The 18312-nt window shown below is 39.9% G+C and overlaps 1 protein-coding gene across 21 annotated transcripts in view; it reads right to left on the bottom strand.

Moving 5' to 3' along the window:
* Positions 1 to 18312, bottom strand: part of Tacc1 (transforming acidic coiled-coil containing protein 1) — a 119710-nt gene that overhangs the window by 26323 nt on the left and 75075 nt on the right. For 11 of the 21 annotated variants that reach the window (XM_063240280.1, XM_063240277.1, XM_023561974.2 and 8 more), the window contains 4 exons: positions 7939 to 9043; positions 5397 to 5432; positions 4089 to 4149; positions 1517 to 1718 (listed from right to left, as the gene is read on the bottom strand). In XM_063240280.1, the coding sequence (XP_063096350.1) occupies positions 1517 to 1718; positions 4089 to 4149; positions 5397 to 5432; positions 7939 to 8765 (1126 nt within the window). In that variant the 5' untranslated portion in view covers positions 8766 to 9043. The remainder of the gene's footprint in view (positions 1 to 1516; positions 1719 to 4088; positions 4150 to 5396; positions 5433 to 7938; positions 9044 to 18312) is intronic. The other 10 variants (XM_063240285.1, XM_063240283.1, XM_005000408.3 and 7 more) reach the window with 5 other exon arrangements.

Genomic DNA, 18312 nt, shown 5'->3' with positions numbered 1-18312 from the left:
AAGCCAGCTCCAACAACCCTTCTCCCTTCTAAAGCTCAGGTTATCTGTAACGGTAACAGAGAGCTCACTGACACACATGGGCAACTGATACCTAAGAGACCTGAGGCAACTGGAGAAATCACTTGCTTTGTCAAGTCCCACTTTCAACCTGCTTCCCTGGTTTGACGGGAAATCAGTGTTTACAAGTCTATGTCAAAACCCCACACATTATGTTGCTTAAGAAGATCTGAGTTTTTAATGATATTGAATGTAGTAATGGACACAGTTCAAAGCTTTTCCTAAGTTTAGGTCACAGATGTGAGGTGCGATCTCAAGAGGGCCTTCACTGAAGAAGGCCTGGAGTGAGTGGGCAAGTGGCTTTGTTACCGCACAGCCTTGGTAGTTCAGGTTCTTCCTTAGTATGTCAAGAGTTTTATAGAGCACCGTCAATACAATCTGCCACATTTTTACAGGAAAATTTACATTAGCTGACTAGAATGAAAATAATCACTCTACACTGAGGTTAGAGGCCACGGAACCACACTGTTGTAGGTTGGAATCCAATTCCACATTAGCTAGTGACTATTCAGAATACCCCAAAACATGGCATCACAGCAAATGAGAAATCAGAAACAGCAGGAAGGTCTGTCATCAATGGTGCAGATTTTAAAGAGTTCTTTGATCTTCTCTTGAAAAACAGGTCATGAGGCCCTCTTCACTCCAGAGTAGTCCCTCTCAATACCTGCAGAAAGAGCATCTTCATTCTCTAAGACACACAGATGCCGAGAAGAATCTGAGGTGAGCAGGCCTTGCTAAGGGTCCTTCAGTAATCAGTGGCCATCTGCTCATCACACTTCTCTGTGACTGTTCATGAAAAATGTTCTCACATGGGTCTTCATTTTGAAGTGTTCTTGTGCCTTATAAAACTTACTCATATATTAAAGAAATTTGGGTGCTTTTTTTCATGCAAGTCTGTCTTTTGTTGTAGAGGTCTCAGCCACAAACCTTACAAAGGGGAAAGACATATTTCTCTCTCCTATGCTAACCAACTAACCTTGGTCAAGTTAACTTTTGTGCCTCACTTTGTTTCTCCATAGTATGGTGAAAAGAGCTAACAATCAAGGAATAAAGAGCTAATCTATATAAAACAGAACAACAGCTGTAGGTGATGAGGCCCTATACATATTAGCTGATAAATAATAACCAAAAAACCTAAATGCATATTTATAGGCTACTATACTTTTATAATTTGGCCATATTAACATAAAACTATACAAAAATTCAAGCACTACATCACACCTTAGTGTCTGTCTCCTGTACATTGTGCTATACTTACCTATATATCCCTACTATCTATTTCAGTAGGCAGTTTTGGAGGTCTCTTTTCTAGGTAAACAAGCAAGGCACAGATCAGGATCTGAAACCCAGCACTCAAGGGACTCAATTCTCTATTCTCTCTATGGCACTTCCTGCTTTAGGCTTTCAGGCATTGCATTTCTGTGCTTAGGTAGGTGAAGATGAAGATATGCTTCCGTACCTGCTTCTGAGGATGAGAACGCATGGTTTATGGCAGACACGGGAACATTGGAACATTCAAAGTACTCCAGGTCTTCCTCTGGCTCACCTGTCACTGTGGCCCCAGCTGCTTTCTGACCACATGACGTGGACGCCAATTTCTCCTCATCAGTAGCATGGCCATCCCTACTAGAAATGTCTGAAGAGATCACTGGTCCTTCATCCTGGAAATACGACACAGAAGTTACCCATTAGGGAGACAAACAACAAGGACAAGTGACATTTCAGAAAATGAAACAAGCAGCCACATTCCATACAAATATTTGATAGAATTAGTCACAGATCCAGATACAAAGCAGCAGCTAGGTTCCTCCCATCCTGAAATGCTATTTTCTAGAACATAGATTATGTAACTTGAATCTGGAGTTTGAAAGAAATGAACTTTTCCAGCCTGAATTTGTAAGCAAACAACTTAAGTGATCTAAGACAGCAGTTTTCAATTTTCTTGCTTATGTACCTCCTACTCGTGTTTTGGCACTTTGTTTTATGTTATACTTTTCTGAAACAGGCTCTCACTGGAGAAGATAGCTCAGGCTGACCCTGAACTTGCAACTCACCTGCTTCAGTCTCCTAAGTGGTGGGGTTATAGACGTATGTACCTTGCCAAGCCTATTTTTTTTGAAAATCCTTACTTGTCCACTCTGTTTTCAAGTTACATCTAAAAACGTTTCAGGATAAACTATCTTTAAAAAATTAATAATAAATATCTTTAACAGAAAAGGCTAACTTTGAATTAACACAAAGAATGTAGTACCTGGTACTTTCTTGGTTAACGCAGTTAAGTTACTCCAGTAATAAAATACCCTATGATCTATTTTTCAATTCTGTAAGTTCTTCTAATAGACATTTACATTTTTCCCTTTCCTCTATGAATTTGTATTTCACTTCCATTAAGAAATTATTCCAACAAAATACATATAGATTGAGAATCTTTTAAAGGTCCCTTCATACTATTTCTCTGTTAAAAATAAGTTACAGCCTATCTGGCAAGCACAAGGTCCCAAATTCAATTCCCAATACAAACAAACAAACAACAACAACAAAAAAAATCAAAAACAAAAATGTAGTTTTAGTCTTTGTCCATAAACACTAAAACATTACATTGTTTTCTCTTGGAGAATTATCATTGAAATTACTAGTGCATAATTTGTCTTCACAATATTGTAAGTTTTTACAAGTATTATAAAAAAATGAAAGCAGAATTTGTGGAATTGATTTAAAATTTTTTCAGTGCCAAAAATATATAGATAAAAAATATATTTTATATATACATATTAAATAAAATGAAGTAGTTTTTATCATGGTTTTTGCTGCCTGTTTTGGCCAAATTTCAGGAAGGGTTTTTTAAAATAGATGACGAGTAACTCAGACAGCAATCCCCCACTGCCTTTTAAAAATTTAAAGTATAAGGGGCTGGGGATTTAGCTCAGCGGCATAAGTGTCTACCTTGCAACGCGCGGTCATGAGTTCTATCCCCATTACTGATTTTAAAAAAAGAAAAAAATCTTTCAGGGCTGGGGATTTAGCTCAGCAGCATAAGCGCCTGCCTGGCAAGTACAAGGTCATCAGTTCGAACCCTGGTACCAAAAAAAGGAAAATTTAAAGTATGTATCAAATTTTTGGCCCAAGTTTTATAGTATAAGTTAAACTTAAATTGCATCCTGTTAACCAATACAAGTGTGCTTCTGTGATTATAGTTATGCTTAAGCAGAAGTTTTACACAAAATGGATTTCACTGCAATCACATGGACCTGGGCTTTTATTGTTTCCCAACTCATATAGTCATAGATGGACAGTATTTATTGTTAGAATAAAATAAACATCAGTATCATTTATTGCTGGTTTCCATCTTTATATTATAATCAATAAGAAACCCTATTGTATAAGTAAATGGATGAAACTGAAAGAAGTTTTATAATAGCAATGTATTTTCCAAGTTATGTGTCAGAAGATTTTGTAATTAAATCTAATTTTTCAACAGGGCAAGCTGGCACACATGATTCCAGTTATTCAGAGGCTGAGGCAGGACAAATGAAAGTGCAAGGCCAGCCTGAGCAACTCACTGAGACCCTATCGCAAACAAAGCCAAGCCAAGCCCTTATTTCTGGCTGGGGATGCACAGCTTACCTAGCACACATATAGCCTTGGGTTTGAAAACAAACACAAAATCTTACTTTGAACAAGTTGACAACCCAGGTTGTCCCCTTTTCTTGACAGAAATGAACTGGAAACCACCCGCCTTGTGAGAAACTACCCCAGTATTTGAAATCTCTCCTGCCCTGGAGGTTTGCACACTTTGATGATACACCGTTCTAAGATTTAGAATGGGAATTTTTAAAAAAGCGATCATTGTAAAAGATCCTTTTTACAATTTTTTAGGGTCCTTCCCAGATGGTTTTAGGACATTAAGGATCTGAAAATTGGTTTCCTTAAAGTTGAATACTTAAGACACCCACTCTGAGATACCCCCACAGGATGTGAACTCCAGTTTGGGGATTGCTGGTTTATGTGGCTGGTGTCAAACACAGACTTACCTGAGAACAAGATTCCAAAGCAAGAGACTGACTTTCATACTTCTTCACCTTACAGCCACTCCTGTAAAAAAAAAAACACAAACAAGCCAGTTCAGAATCACAATGGCTACCTTGAAGGAATGAGAAGGAGCAGAGCGCAGTGTATGCAGATAGAAGCCAAAGCATACAACAGCACACAAATCAAACATCTGCATGGCAGAGACACAGATCCCTTTGCTGTCTCTGAGTCTTCTCCCAACAGACAGGGCAAGCGAAGAATGAGGGCTAGGTTCACTATTTGAAAAGACCACCTTGTTTGCTTCTGTGGATTGTCAAACACCAATACTGTGACCCCTATCATGTTTTATTACCCACCACCAAAAGCCTTCCAGATAGTACAGTCTTAGCAAGAGAGGTTTCATTCTGATCTTTAGTCACTTGGCTTTGACGTTCATCAGAAAAATCATCACACTAGACCAGATTCTTTAAAAATTCTTTATTGTACTAAAAGCCACAGAAGTCTCCTAAGACAGCTCCCATCTATACCTAGGTATTTACAGAAAAGAACTGTGGTCAACAGAAAGTATAAAAGTATTTGAATAAATTGTTATCATTCTTACTAGTGAGGTACAAGATGAGTGTCATGTAAGGTACAAAGCCCAAAACTATTGAAAACTTAGAGATTCTGTCATTCTTAGTTATCACTTGTGATAAGACTAATTCACATTCTGCTGTTTCAATGAACAAAACTTTCTAGTAAAAATGACACTCTGACCAAAAAAATTATCTTCAACATGCTTTTCTTTGGTGGAAAAAATTAAAAGACAAGCCCAAAGTTATTAGGAAAGATACAATCACTGGTACATGGTCTTATTTCCTTAATGCTGTTAAGTGCCAACCTCTGTCGCTAATCTCACGTTGACTCAGCAAAACTTATCACCTGTTCCAAGCACCCTTATACCATTTTTAAAAATCCACTGATTTCCAATATTATATAGCAGCACAGTCCCTGATGATCTTGGGGGCCAAGCCAGCTCTTGGTATCCAAAGCGCCACGTGATATGTGCCAAGCCAGGGTGCGCAAACTCACGTACCTAAGGCAGGAAGGGCAATCTCCGCTCCTTTAGGTACAAACAATGCAAGGCTAAGCTAATTCAGGAAGTGGCAAATGAAATGCAAAAAAAAAAAAAAAAAATCAAACTCAGAAATAGATGAGAAGGTCAAGCTCAGAAACAGAAGCCAACATGCTGTGGAGAGATAGTTGGGCAGGGGTGGGGCAGCTAAGTGCCAACAGTCCCAGGGACAAACAGAAATAGCAAAAGTACTTACAACAGAAAACAGAGAAATTTCACTTGCTCAGTGGTCCTGATGCACCAACAAAATTAGAGACAGGAAAGAGACAGACAGATGGAGAAAAAAATCATGTAAAGCCTAGAAATTTATCTTTACTCCGGTAGATGTAACAGCTAACTAGTTCTTTCTGTGATGTGGAATATAAATTAAAAATGTCACACTCATAACTATCAATACTGGTGAATGGTTAACAGCACCTCAACACTAAAGGAGTAAGAGTGGTTAAACATTTCAGAGATGCCATATATTCAATCTGGAGATGAGAATAAACTCCTAAATATGTGAAAATGTATAAAAGCAATATTTCATTGCTGAACACATTTAGTCTCTACTGACTAGTCACTCAGATTAAAGACAATATATGAATAAAATATATTTATAAAATATACTTGAAAAGATATTTGGTTATTTTGAAATAGGCGTGCATTACTAAGAAGCTTAAAATGATTTCATATAATATTATTTGATGTGCAAAATTCCAATCATATTATGGTCTCTCCATTTTATAGATACATCTAGAAATCAATTACATACATCTTTTTGAATGTCATGCAAAACCCCTAACTACAGTACCCACTAGGTACTACATCAAATATCTGTTTTTAGTCTTTTCTACAATGAACCATTCTGCTAATCAAGACCCTACAGTGTTCTACAAGAGGTCTACCAACCCTTTCTCGCAGATAGAAGAGTTTTGTCTGTCTGAATCCAGAGCCTTCCCACAAGCCCTTTTTATTTATTTTTTAAAATTTTGAGACAATCTTACTAAGCAGCCACTAAATTGCCTGGGTCTGAACTTTAGATCCTCCTGCCTCAGGCTAAGACTGCTGGGATAACAGATGTGAGCCACCACATCCAAAAAAGTAAGAATTTTGATTATATAAGAAATAAAACAAAAACGCCACAAGTTATAGGGCCAGGGATTTTGGCTCAGCAGCACAGTGCCTGCCTGGCAAGCAAAGGGTCCTAAGTTTGATTACCATACCAAAAAAATAAAAATTAAATAATCTACAAGGTATAGTAGCTCAAGAAGTTCATTTGACACAGAAGAGAGGAAAATGCTACCAGGTCAAGACACAGTAATTCTTGGTATTGAATACAAACAGTACATTTCTCCCTCTTTGGCTCATATTTAATCTTCTCTGACAGGAAACCCCTGGCTAATATCATCAGCATGCAACTGGAAGGCAAACTCCCCAAACTACCACTTATCAGCGGGGGGTAGGAAGAGGCGGCTATTGTTTAGGGGAAGAAGCACCAAGGAACTAAAGTGCCCTATGTGCACTCCCAAAGGCTGCCTAGTCGTAAGTACCTAACCTTAACAGCCAACACCCAACCATCAATATACTTCAACAAGCATTTTACCGCTCCCACACAGGAACAGATCGACAGCTACTGGTGACATTTCATTGCCCCCCCAGACAACGTGAGGGACTCACCAAAGCTGTTTACATAACTGACACCTGCACTGCTTAACCGTCAGTCTTGAAGCCAATACTTCTGCTCCTTAAAGCTCTGGATATTTTCCTTTCCCAGCATAGTTCACTACTGAGTATTTTTTTAAAAAGTCATAATGCTGAAAAGTAATTCCACAAATGACTTCATGATAACCACAGATACTGTCTTCTCACCTGCCCTCCCACGCTTCAACCTTCATGTCAACGGTCCTTCTTTCTCTCTAACATTGTCTAAAATGTCACAATGTCACAAAGGGATTATACTGGCACCTAGTCAATGTAATTTTTGTGATACAGCAATCCTCTAACAAAGTTAAAATGAAACCTGACACCAAGTATGGCCTGAGGGACCACTCAAGGAAATTTAGTCTTGCAAGCATCAGCTTTCAGGAAAATTGAGGGATGCAGGGAGCACAAGGGACAAAAGACTAACTTATTCAAGTTTAACCTATCATTTAAAACAGTCTTGGTCCTCACTGGAAATTTGCCTTCTTGCAAATGAACCAAAAACACACATGAAGACAAGAACTCTCACCAACTTTCCATGGCAGGTGTTTCCAAGAACAGTAACAACAAAACCCCCCACAGCTTTCTGCTTAGAAAAACTTCTCTAAGATGCTTGTGGACCATCTTCACATTACTGACAGTGGAGAGGTAATTTGCAGCTTTGGAATTTCTTTGTTTCATCCACAAAGATCTGAAGATGGTGGCTTGCACAGACACTCAAGTTCTGTATTCAGGGGTTCCCAGCAAGGATTTCTAAAAAGCATCAAATCTACCTGATTTATTTTAAACATTAAAAGAAGTATTCAGGGTAGGAGGAAAATAACTTTGCTAAATAAATATGTTGAGGATTCAGAAATAAGGTAGAGATCTGCAAAGGAAATCTTTAGAATTCTAACCACACAAGAATTAGGCAAAATAGTGAAGACTGGTAAAAGCTGTTTGTGACTCCAATGCACCTCAAAAATAAATGCAGTTCACTAAAACCAAAGCAATGGGCTGCCAAACCCACTGAGAATACTACACAGAACACAGTGCCCAGCACCCTTGTCACTCACGTTATTAAACGCGACTTTGACTTCTTGGGTGAATCTAAGATCTCATTAACATGATTACCAGTGGAAGAACAAAAGTTGTTGCTTGTTAAAGTTGTAGTTGGTTTAAAAGGATCCATGGATTCATTGAAGTTATCTGGATCAAAATGGTAGGAACCCTTAGAGGACAGAGGCGGGGAGTTCTGCAGAGTTGAGCGGCTCCCAAGGGAATCAAAGCCAGGGCAATCCCACTGATTCAGCTCTAGCTTAGAAGACATCTGGGAGATAGAGGTGTCTCCAGCTGCCAGGTCTGCAGGCTGGTCTACACCTAGTGGCCTATGCATGACATCCTTCTGGATCTTAGGAGCCGGTTTGTTACCCAGTTTACTGCCAAGTTTCCTAGGAAGGGCTTTCCTGGCCTCTATGTTTTCCACATCTGTGAAATCGGACTCGAGTTTGAGAGGTGAGCTCCTTGCCTCTTCTTGCAGCTCAATCCCTGAGTTACTGGTATCACTGAGAGTGCCTGAAGCTTCCTTGAGGCCAAGGGGAGACTGCTGGCTCCCATCACCTCCCAGTCGTGCATTCTCATCCAATTCATCCGGATTGGTCTGGTAAGATACCCTGGCAAGAGGCCTGGCCTCTGTGGCAGTTTCTGCCCTGGAGAACTCTCCCCCGATAGTCTTCTTCCGCAAAGATACAGGTTTGGGCTTTCTCAGCCTGCTTCTGCTGGCCACAGGCTCGGGACAGGAGGTTCCAGCCTTCAGATCACCATCTGCAGATGCCTCAGGCGTAACCCCCATGCTGCCCATGTTGCCTTCTGTCACGGCCTCATCCTGGGTGGCTTCTGGCATGCTGGAGGGCGAAGCCTCACCTGAGCCTGCAATTACATAGCCCTGGGCTGCTTCAGTTCCAAGAGCTGCTGGGATCCCAGAGGAATTCTTGGTTTCTATTGAAAATGGCCTCACTACTGAAATCCTGCTGGGGTCATAACCAGGTTCTTCCCTGACATCCCTGACTGGGTGAGGATCAATGGCCAGCTGTGGTTCATTTCCCGAAGATCCAGAGCAAGTCTCAGAAGAGTGTGTGTCAACTACTTCTGCTGCCAGTTGTTCATTGGCTTCTTGTGATTCTAAAACAAAAAACCAAAATCCTTCTATTAAAGAAGTGTCTTTCTGACACTGGCAAATATTTTCTACTACCTAAATTCACACACAAAAACAGTAAACAGTTCCCCTGTTTATTTTTACTAGTCATCTCTAAGATTTGGCAAGGATAGCAGTCTAACCTAAAAAGTTAATAGCTGGAACTATGCCCTAAAATGAGTTTTCCTAACTCAAGTTGTTTACATGCATTATCCAACTGATAAGAATAACAATTTTACCACTACTATAGCTACTTCCAAAAAAGATAAGGAGACCGAGGTCTATTGCAAAGCACACTGTGTGAATGCTGACACTGGTTGAGAGGACTCAACATGCACTGAGACAGCTCCCAGACTAGCACGACATATCTAGAGACAGAATTTTATGAAGCAAGCAGATCTGAACCTCTGAGTGTTAAAAAACACAAGTATTTCCTATTCCACAGCACAAAATTAAACAATCAAACTGTTTCAGAAATAAATGAAAAAGCTACCATGACCAGGTCAGAATCACCTCTTTGTGAATCTAAAACACTAGAAGAACCAAATAAAAAAGCAAACTTTAAAAAGTGGGTACAGAAATGGCTTTAAAAACAAGTAACTTACTTTATAATCATAATGCAATGGTAAAGAAAGCAATTTTTATTTATTTATTTGGTCTTTTTGAGACAGGGTCTCAGTCTGCAGTTCAGGCTGGCCTTGAGCTCACTTTGCAGCCCAGACTGGTCTCAAATTCTCAACAATCCTCCTGCCTCAGCATCCTGAGTGCTTGGATTACAGGTGTGCGCCACCACATCTGGCTAAAATTTTTTTTATTATTTAGAATTTTTCTTTCTGGGCTGGGCCAGAAATTCTCCCAATAACTTATGAAAAATAATTGGCATTTTTAAAAGAAAAAACGTTGCAGTATTAACAAGGGAATTTTTGTAAAGCATAAACTGTCTTCCTAATTTAGCTACCTGAAGTAGTAATAGAGTAGCAGTGAACACTGGGTAAATGGGTTTCCATCGTATCACATGACTTTTAAAAGAAATTAAGAGATGATTCTTTAGTCCTACCTCCTAATCCTAATCCAGGATCAAAGAGTTGAGCATGACTGGAATCATTTTTTTTAAAGCATTCACACATCGTTATCAAGGCTCCCTTATAAATGACTGTAATTGGGCAGTGGGTTATAAATTGCATGCTGCACAGATGTTCCAGATAGTTTACAAATGTTCAACTTCAGTTTTGTTTTGAAATGTGTTTAATTATTATTAATACTGTGTTTAAAAAAATCTCAGTGCTTGTATCTGAGATCTGCTATATTTCCAAAAGATTTTTTAAAAAAAGACAAAGTACAGCAAAATCTTGATATCTGTTGTCCAGAAATGGGTATATGGGAGCTTTTATTGTACTGTTTTCTATTATGTAGCTTTAAAACTTTTTCACAGAAAGTTTAAAAATCAACTGCATTACACATGAAATTTTAAAAAGAATATCTTAAAGTGCACTGGTAATTTAGCTTATGTGTGCCGATTCTATTACCTCTTTCCATATATATGAACTGTTGTGCCACTGATTGTGTTGGTAAGGAGAAAAGGAAGACAAACACAAACAACAATAAACAAAGTCTCAAAACTTCAGGGATGCAAATGTCTGAGTGTCAATATGCAACAGGCTCAGTTAAAAGGGCCTGTCCAGGGGCTGGGGATTTAGCTCAGCGGCATAAGTGCCTACCTTGCAAGCAGGCAGTCGTAAGTTCGATCCCTGGTACCGATAAAAATGAAAAAGACCAAAAAAAAAAACTTGAAAAAGAAAAAAGGGCCTGTCCAGCTGTATGCACAGAATCTTTGTTCTATCAAAGTACAGACTGTTATTACTTTTCAAGTTTGTTGCTTAGCGTCAACCTGTAAGATTTGACACAGGTGCTGTAACAAAAATATACATGATCTTTGGCTGCTAGCACAGAACCCCTAAAACCCTTGAATTTAAGAGATGTGTCTTTCCTATGAGCTTTAATGATTTGAGGGGTGTGCCTAGATTGCTTCAAGACAGAAGCTAGTTACCAGAGTAATCAAGCCAAGATTAGAGGGCTGCAACTTTCAGAGTCACCCTGGTTCCTTCCAGGGTTCAATCACCAAAGGCCAGCCAAACATCATGGGTACATGCTATTTGGGAGGCCATGACAGGAATATCACAACTTCTAGGCTGGACTGGGCAACTTTGCAAGACCTTGTCTTAAAATGAAAAGGTTAAAGATACAGTTCAGTGGCAAAGCACTTGCCCAGCACATGCGAGGCCCTGGGTTCAATCACCAATAGGCAATGACTTAATCATGCCACATGACGGAACTTCTATACAGTCCCCACATGACAAGGCTGGGAGCCTCCAGGTTTGTGAACATGCTAACTTCTGAGAGGGTGATGCAGCTGGAGGGGGTGCCAGAAGTTCTGTGCCTGTGCCCCTTACCTTGCTTGCCCAAGGTACCTCTCCCATTTGGCTGTTTCCAAGCTGATCTTACAAAGAACCAGCAACCGTAATTTCCTGATCTTTGTCAGTCAATTCTAGATAATTATGGAACCTAGGGAAGGGGTTATGGGAACCTCCACAGTGAAAGCTACTGGGTAAGAAGTACATATGGGAACTTGTGACTGGTGTCTGGGGTAATATTATAGATTGCTAAGTTAGGTAGAAATATTATAGGCAGTCAGATAGGGCTGGGTCCTCAAGAAAACCAATGCAAAGATGAAAACTCATTACAATTGTGGCCAGAAGCATAACTGCTGGAAGCCAGGCCTCATGGTAAAGACAAAATGACCAGACCTAAATAAGATAAGTGGCAATACCTGGTCTAATAAAGTCCAGCTAGAACTCAGTCACCTTGGTGGGTAATCACAGCCCTTAAAAAGACTCATCTCCCTCCTAAAAAATTTTTGTTCTTTCCATACACTACACTTACTCCATGACTTGCTTCCTCATTGGATCAGTATTACTCATATCTTATTGGTTGATTATAATCTTAGACCATGTTTACCCTGAAAAGTGGGTCCTCTCACTTTTGGGTCCACTTCTGTCTTAGGCAAAAGCTGTCTGACCCCCAATAAATATTTCCTGCTTTTAACCTCTGTTGTACTGCCACACAAATTTCCCATTTGTTTCAGACTTCTGTAAGTTTAATTAAAGCATATTCTTACTGAATTAAATTAAAAAGTACTAACTATATTAAATTTTTTTTTGGTACTGGGGATCGAACTCACGACCATGCATTTGCCAAGCAGGCACTTATGCCATTGAGCTAAACCTCCAGCCTCTTACATGAATTAAAAAAAAAAAAATCATTTGTAATTACAGGCCTATATAAAACAAAGTTCTCTCGATAACTTGTAAGCTAAACACTACTGAAATAAACTAGATTTTAATTAATTTTGAATTTAGCTTCAATCTCATAAATTCCACTTTTATTTACTTATTTTTGGTACCAGGAATTGAACTCGGAACCTTGTACTTGCCAGCAGGCACTGTACCAGTAAGCTATATCTCCAACCTATAAATTCCACTTTTAAAACTAAGGCTTTTGAATCGTACAATTACAATACCTATTGCATTCATCTGTTATGTATTAGAGTCTGCATAATAATTTCTTTTAGGGCAAGGTTCCATGGGTTAATGATTTTTGAAAACTTAAAGGGAGAAAAGTCCATCTTTAAAGATGGTGAGATGGGTGGGAGAAAGGTATAAATGAGAAAAGGGGGGATGGAAAGTAGTTGTAAATTGTATCATTAAGAGATCACGATATCACCATGAATTTATTGAGGTAGAAAGATGTCCACTAAGATATGTCCCCAGCCTTTTTTTGTTTTGAGTCAGGGTCTCACCAAGTTGCTAAATTGCTCAGGCTGGGCTCAAACTCCCATTCTCCTGGCTTCAGCCTCCCAGAGTGTTGAGATCACAGGTTTGTGTCCCCACACCAGCTTAACAATCATTATTCTTTAGTGAATCTGATTGCTTTTTATTTAGGTTGACAACATTAATGACAATAAGCAAGACAGACTGCAGGCTTCTATAGTTCAGCCAGTGGGCCCCCCTAAGAGCTCCCTTGGATTACTGTGTTAAGTCCAGGAAAGTCTTAACCAACGTGTAAACTCGCATCTGCCCAACTCCAGAGCCTGGCTGCCAAGCCACATATATGTTAGATCATCTCTTTAAAACCAGGATAAATACAGTGGGGCTCCTTGCTACCCCAGGGGATATATTTCAAGGCCCCCAGAAGATGCCTGAAAACTTATAATACATTATCACTGTCAGTTTTGCAATATAGGGTGTAATAGTGGATCTAACACGAATTTCCTTTTCCTTTTTTCACAAGTTCACAGACAGAAGGTTGAGTCTTACCACAGACCTAACACAGATCTAAGCATACATTTTTTTCTTTCTGTAATCTGAGAACTTTTCCCTTATCACTTAAAGGAAGTCTTTAAGGCTCCCCTTTGGCATTTCTGAACCACCAACATCATTCTCTTGGGGGTAGTTATTAAGTAAAAACGGGTAACTTCAAGTTAAGCACTACAATTAATACCTGATAGTCAATCTGAAAACGCAGAGGGGAACTGAGCACCTGGTGGACAGGTAACAAAGGGATGGCTCCTGACACGAGAGTGAGGCAGCCCCAGATTTCACTGCAGTGTTTAAAACAATATGGGATTTAAACTCTATGATCCACTTCTGGGTTTTTCATTTACTATTTTGGACCACGGTTGACCATAAATAACATGGAAAGAAAAACTGCAGATGAAGGTGGTAATGTTGGGGGGACCATCGTTGTTTCCTGTAGTCTGACTGATCACATAATATCTGAGATTGTGAATTCAGTTAAGACTCTGGATTCAGTTGTGAATTCCTAACGCTGAACAAAAATGAATGCAACTGGATGCCTGTGGATGAAGATGCCTGTGTTTGGAGCTGGGCGTGGTGGTCCACACCTGAAATCCCTGCACTGATGATTAACATTAACGGGGAGTTCAAAGCTGAGCTGGGCTACATAACAAGATCCTGTGTCAAAAATAAAAACAAACTCAACAAGCAAAAAAAAAAAAAAAAAAAAAAAAAAAAAAAAAAAGGTAGTTGTGCCTATAAATAACTGGTCTAAGACATTTAGAAAACTAAGAAACCTTATAAGGTCTTCGAATACTTTAAGGGCTGCTTAGGTAAAGGAATTAGAATTATTGTCCCATCAGAGGACACAGTTAGGATTACATGGATAATTGTTAAGAGAGAAGCAGACTCTTAACTCAATATGAAGAAAAACAAATTAATAGAACTAAGCAAAACTGCAATGAATGTGAAGAGATGCCTGAGCATTATCCTTCAGCAACAGAAGAAATGGTCTCCAGTCCAAAGGCATCTCAAGGATTTTTCTGTTCTGTGCTTCTAGACACAAAAGTCATGAATCAAATGCAGAGAAAGTTAGAACTGGTGATCAGAGGACCTGCGCAACAGCAAGGTTTTGCTGTTCATCAGCCTATGGATTTTTTACGCATCCTTTCTGCATTCCCTATCTGTTTCCTTAGTAAGAAGAAAGGTTTCAGCTAAAAAAATATTCACAAGGGCCCTTTACTTTTATAAACTCAAGACCTAGATATTTAGGTCATTTACAACAATTAAATGATAAGACTACATTATAATCTGTAAATTTTCTGGATGAACTGCGCATTCATTTCACTCACAGACTATATATTCAACCTATATAAGTTGTTGTTGCTTTTTAACGTATTGGGCTCTAAGCTAGGCATTGCGATATAACAGCAAACAAAACAAGTTCTTCCGATGGGGAAGATAGACAGTGATTAAATAATTATTAAATGAATGGAATGGGGTGGGACTTCAAAAAGAGAAAGGTTGGGCCAGGGATTTAGCTCAATGACCTAAGTACCTGCCTGACAAGCTAGAGGTAAGTGAGTTGGATCCTTTGTACCCCAAAAAAAAAAAAAAAAAAAAAAGAGAGAGAGAGAGAGAGAGAGAGAGAAAAGTATCACATTTAGAGTCCTGTGGGCCTTGGCTTTAGCCTAGGAGCAGAAATGCGTTACAAAGGATTTCAGCAGCAGGGAATACAGGCATATTTGTATTTTAAACATCTCACCTCACCTGCAATATAGAAAGGGCTGAAATACAACATGTAAAACTGCATGCTATTCTGAGGCCTTCAACAAAAGTCCTATTAATGAATAGGAAGATAAATTACACAATACTGGAGAGAGTAAGGTGAGATGGGTAAAGACGTGGGGATAGGCTAGATACGGAATTGAAGCAGAAGGAGGCATCGAAGATGACATATTTTTAGCTTTTGAAACTATAAGATGGAGCATCATTCAATAAATCATTCATGAAATACTAGCAAAAGTGCTTCAGTGACGTCGAAACTGAGTCCTGAGTCTGGTCCTGGACATGCAGAAAGCTATTTTGGAACTGTGAAATGGGGATACTGAACAGGCAGTGAGCTCAGGGAGCAGACGTTGGCTGGGCAGGAATAATATTTCACAGAATTAAATCCATGGACATATATGTGATGGCCATAAAAGTCACAATGAATACTACATAATGACAAGTGATCTCTAGTCCACATTTTCACCTTTGCACCTTAACATATCTAAAATCCAAATTTTGGGGGGTAGGATTCCAAAAATTGAACTCAGGACCTCACACTTGCCAGACAGAAAATGCAAAATTTTAAACAGAAGTTGGTAATTTTTTAAAGGTAAAAAAGATTCGCCTAAAAAAGATTAATCCAACTTAGAGCCTACATTTTAACCATCTTTTAAAATTAAGAGCAATTGCACTTGATACTGGAAGCTGATAATAATTTTTAAACTGAGAGGGCTCCCACATCTGTGGCAGGCACTAGCCGCTGAGCTATACTCCAATTTTTTTTTTAAAAAAATTACATAATCACCCCAAAGAAGCAATTTGCCTGCCCTCTTGGTAAGAGCCTCCCTCTGGAGTGAGCCAGCAGGAGACCCAGTCGGTCTCCTGCAAGCTTACCAATGCGCGGGTTGGGGATCAAACATCCCCAACACCCCCCCCCCCGCCCCCCCCAAGCACCTGGGGACAGAGGTCTGAGCATCTCTTGGGAGGATGGTTGTATGCAATATAGCAAATATGGGGATCTCCTATCTTCTGTTTGAAAGCAAATGTTGTTTTCACTGTTTTGTTTCATTATGATTAATTGTTTTACTCTATTCAATATTCTCTTTCAATTGGTTGTATAATGTTCTGTCTTTGGTTTGATTTTCACTATACCTAACTAGCTAGACAACAGCAAGATATACTATTACTGTTATCTTGGTAATCTGCTGTGAAGTTCTGTACCAATTTCACATTATCTCAATTGGCTTTGTTCTGTCTTGTTCTGTTGTATTTTTAGTACCTTCAAAAAAAAAAAAAAAATTACATAATCTCTCCTAGTTTCCTCTCCCTACCTTTGCCTCCTTAACACTGACCACCATTCCCCTCAGGATCCCTGGGCCCAAATGCACAGCACTGTACCTTCCCTGTAGGCTGAGAAAACCTAGGAGTAAAGGGCAAGGCTAGAGACAGACAAGCAGAGTTACAGGACTACACTGTTACTAGTCAGGCATTGGGGTACATGCCTATAATCCCATTACTCAGGAGGCTGAGGCAGGAAGATCACTATGGGTTTGAGGCCAACTTGTTATTACACAGTGCGTTCAAGTCCAATGTGAACTATATAGGGAGACCCTGTCTGAAACAAACAAAGCAAACAGACTACACTGTTTGGACATGAGCAGCCCTTGCCCTTTGTCCTATGATTTACACACTCACTCACTTCTTAAGGTCCCTTCTGTTATCAGACACCTTTACCATCAACCCCTTGGCTCCCAAAGCAGGGCATCTGTAAGAATCGTCTTTCACTTAGCTTTTTCCAGTCTTTTATTTCTGCTCTATAGCTTTTCATGAGAAAAAGACAGGGCTCCCAGCACCCCTCCACATGTACCCACTCCTCTGAGATTGATCCTCCCTGCCCCTCTCTGCCTGTTAGCAGGTTCTGCCTATATGAGAGATAAGGAGGGGTCTAATCCCAGCCCTACCCCAGGGCCTGTCCTTGGACACCTGTGGAGAGTTGGACTATGGATAGTAACCACTTCCTCCATCATCCTGCTGGCCACCCCCAGACCCCTGACACCTTCCTCACTGTACACCTGAGTGTGTACGTCAGCAAGCACACCTGCTGATTGATAGTGTATATGAACATGAACTCTTCCTCAAAAATTCCTTTTGAGTTCTATGGTTATTTGTTTTCTTCTGTGTGTTTTCTACACCTGTATCTGCTGCCCTGCCATGAAGGAGTGGGGAAGGAAAACACATGCCTCTTGTCTGGCTTCAGTCCCTAGCTGGAGAACAGACAGCTTAAAGGAACTCTGCCGAGAGGACACCCTCCTTGATCATCTACTGGACAATGAGGACAGATACCAGGTAAAGAAGTCAGCCCCGTCCTACACCTGGTTACTCCAACTCACTGCGGTCCAGTGCGTGGGACTGGATTACCCGTTTAATTAAATCAGCTCGGGAGCTGTGAGAATATGTAAAACAAGAAAAAAAAAATTAACCATGTAATTCAAAAGGAATATTTGAGGAAGAGTTTTGTGCATTTACACTGTCGATCAGCAAGTAAGCTTACTTACTGACACATACACACCCAAGTTGCCCTAGAACAGAACCTGAACTTCTAGTATCACACAAACATTTTTTTTCTTTCTTTTTTTGTACTGGGCATCAAACTTGTGATCTCATGCTTGCCAAGTAGGCACTTACACTGCTGAGCTAAATCCCCAGCACACAAACATTTTTCAATAAAAAGTAAAATACCTATGTTCTCGGCAGGCTCCCAGGCCCCACTTTGCGGATTCCGAGTTCTATCCACAGCTGTCAGGCCTTGCTACTCATTTGAAAGTACTGTTATGTAACTGACCTACCTTTCCAGGCCTTTCCATTGTCATCAAAGTCCTACATTCCCTAAAAACCTTCCAGGGTGCGGCAAAGCGCCCTGATAAGTCTGATTCTGACAGGCCGCAATGCCTGGAGGCGCAGTGAACACAGGAGGGTAGAGATTAGATCGAGATGAATTCTGAGGAAACCCAAAAATAGACCAACATTTTCACCTCTGCCACATTTGCTGCTGTTAATCAAGTTCTTCCTTTCAATAATGGCCCGCTGTAAATCTCAGAGTGTCTGACTTGCCCACATGCCTTTTGGTAGCAGAT

The sequence above is a fragment of the Cavia porcellus genome, unplaced genomic scaffold (assembly GCF_034190915.1).
Source record: "Cavia porcellus strain 051 isolate PalLab524CR breed Dunkin Hartley unplaced genomic scaffold, mCavPor4.1 scaffold_29, whole genome shotgun sequence".
Taxonomy (NCBI): domain Eukaryota; kingdom Metazoa; phylum Chordata; class Mammalia; order Rodentia; family Caviidae; genus Cavia; species Cavia porcellus.
This window is presented reverse-complemented; position numbering and strand designations above follow the sequence as displayed.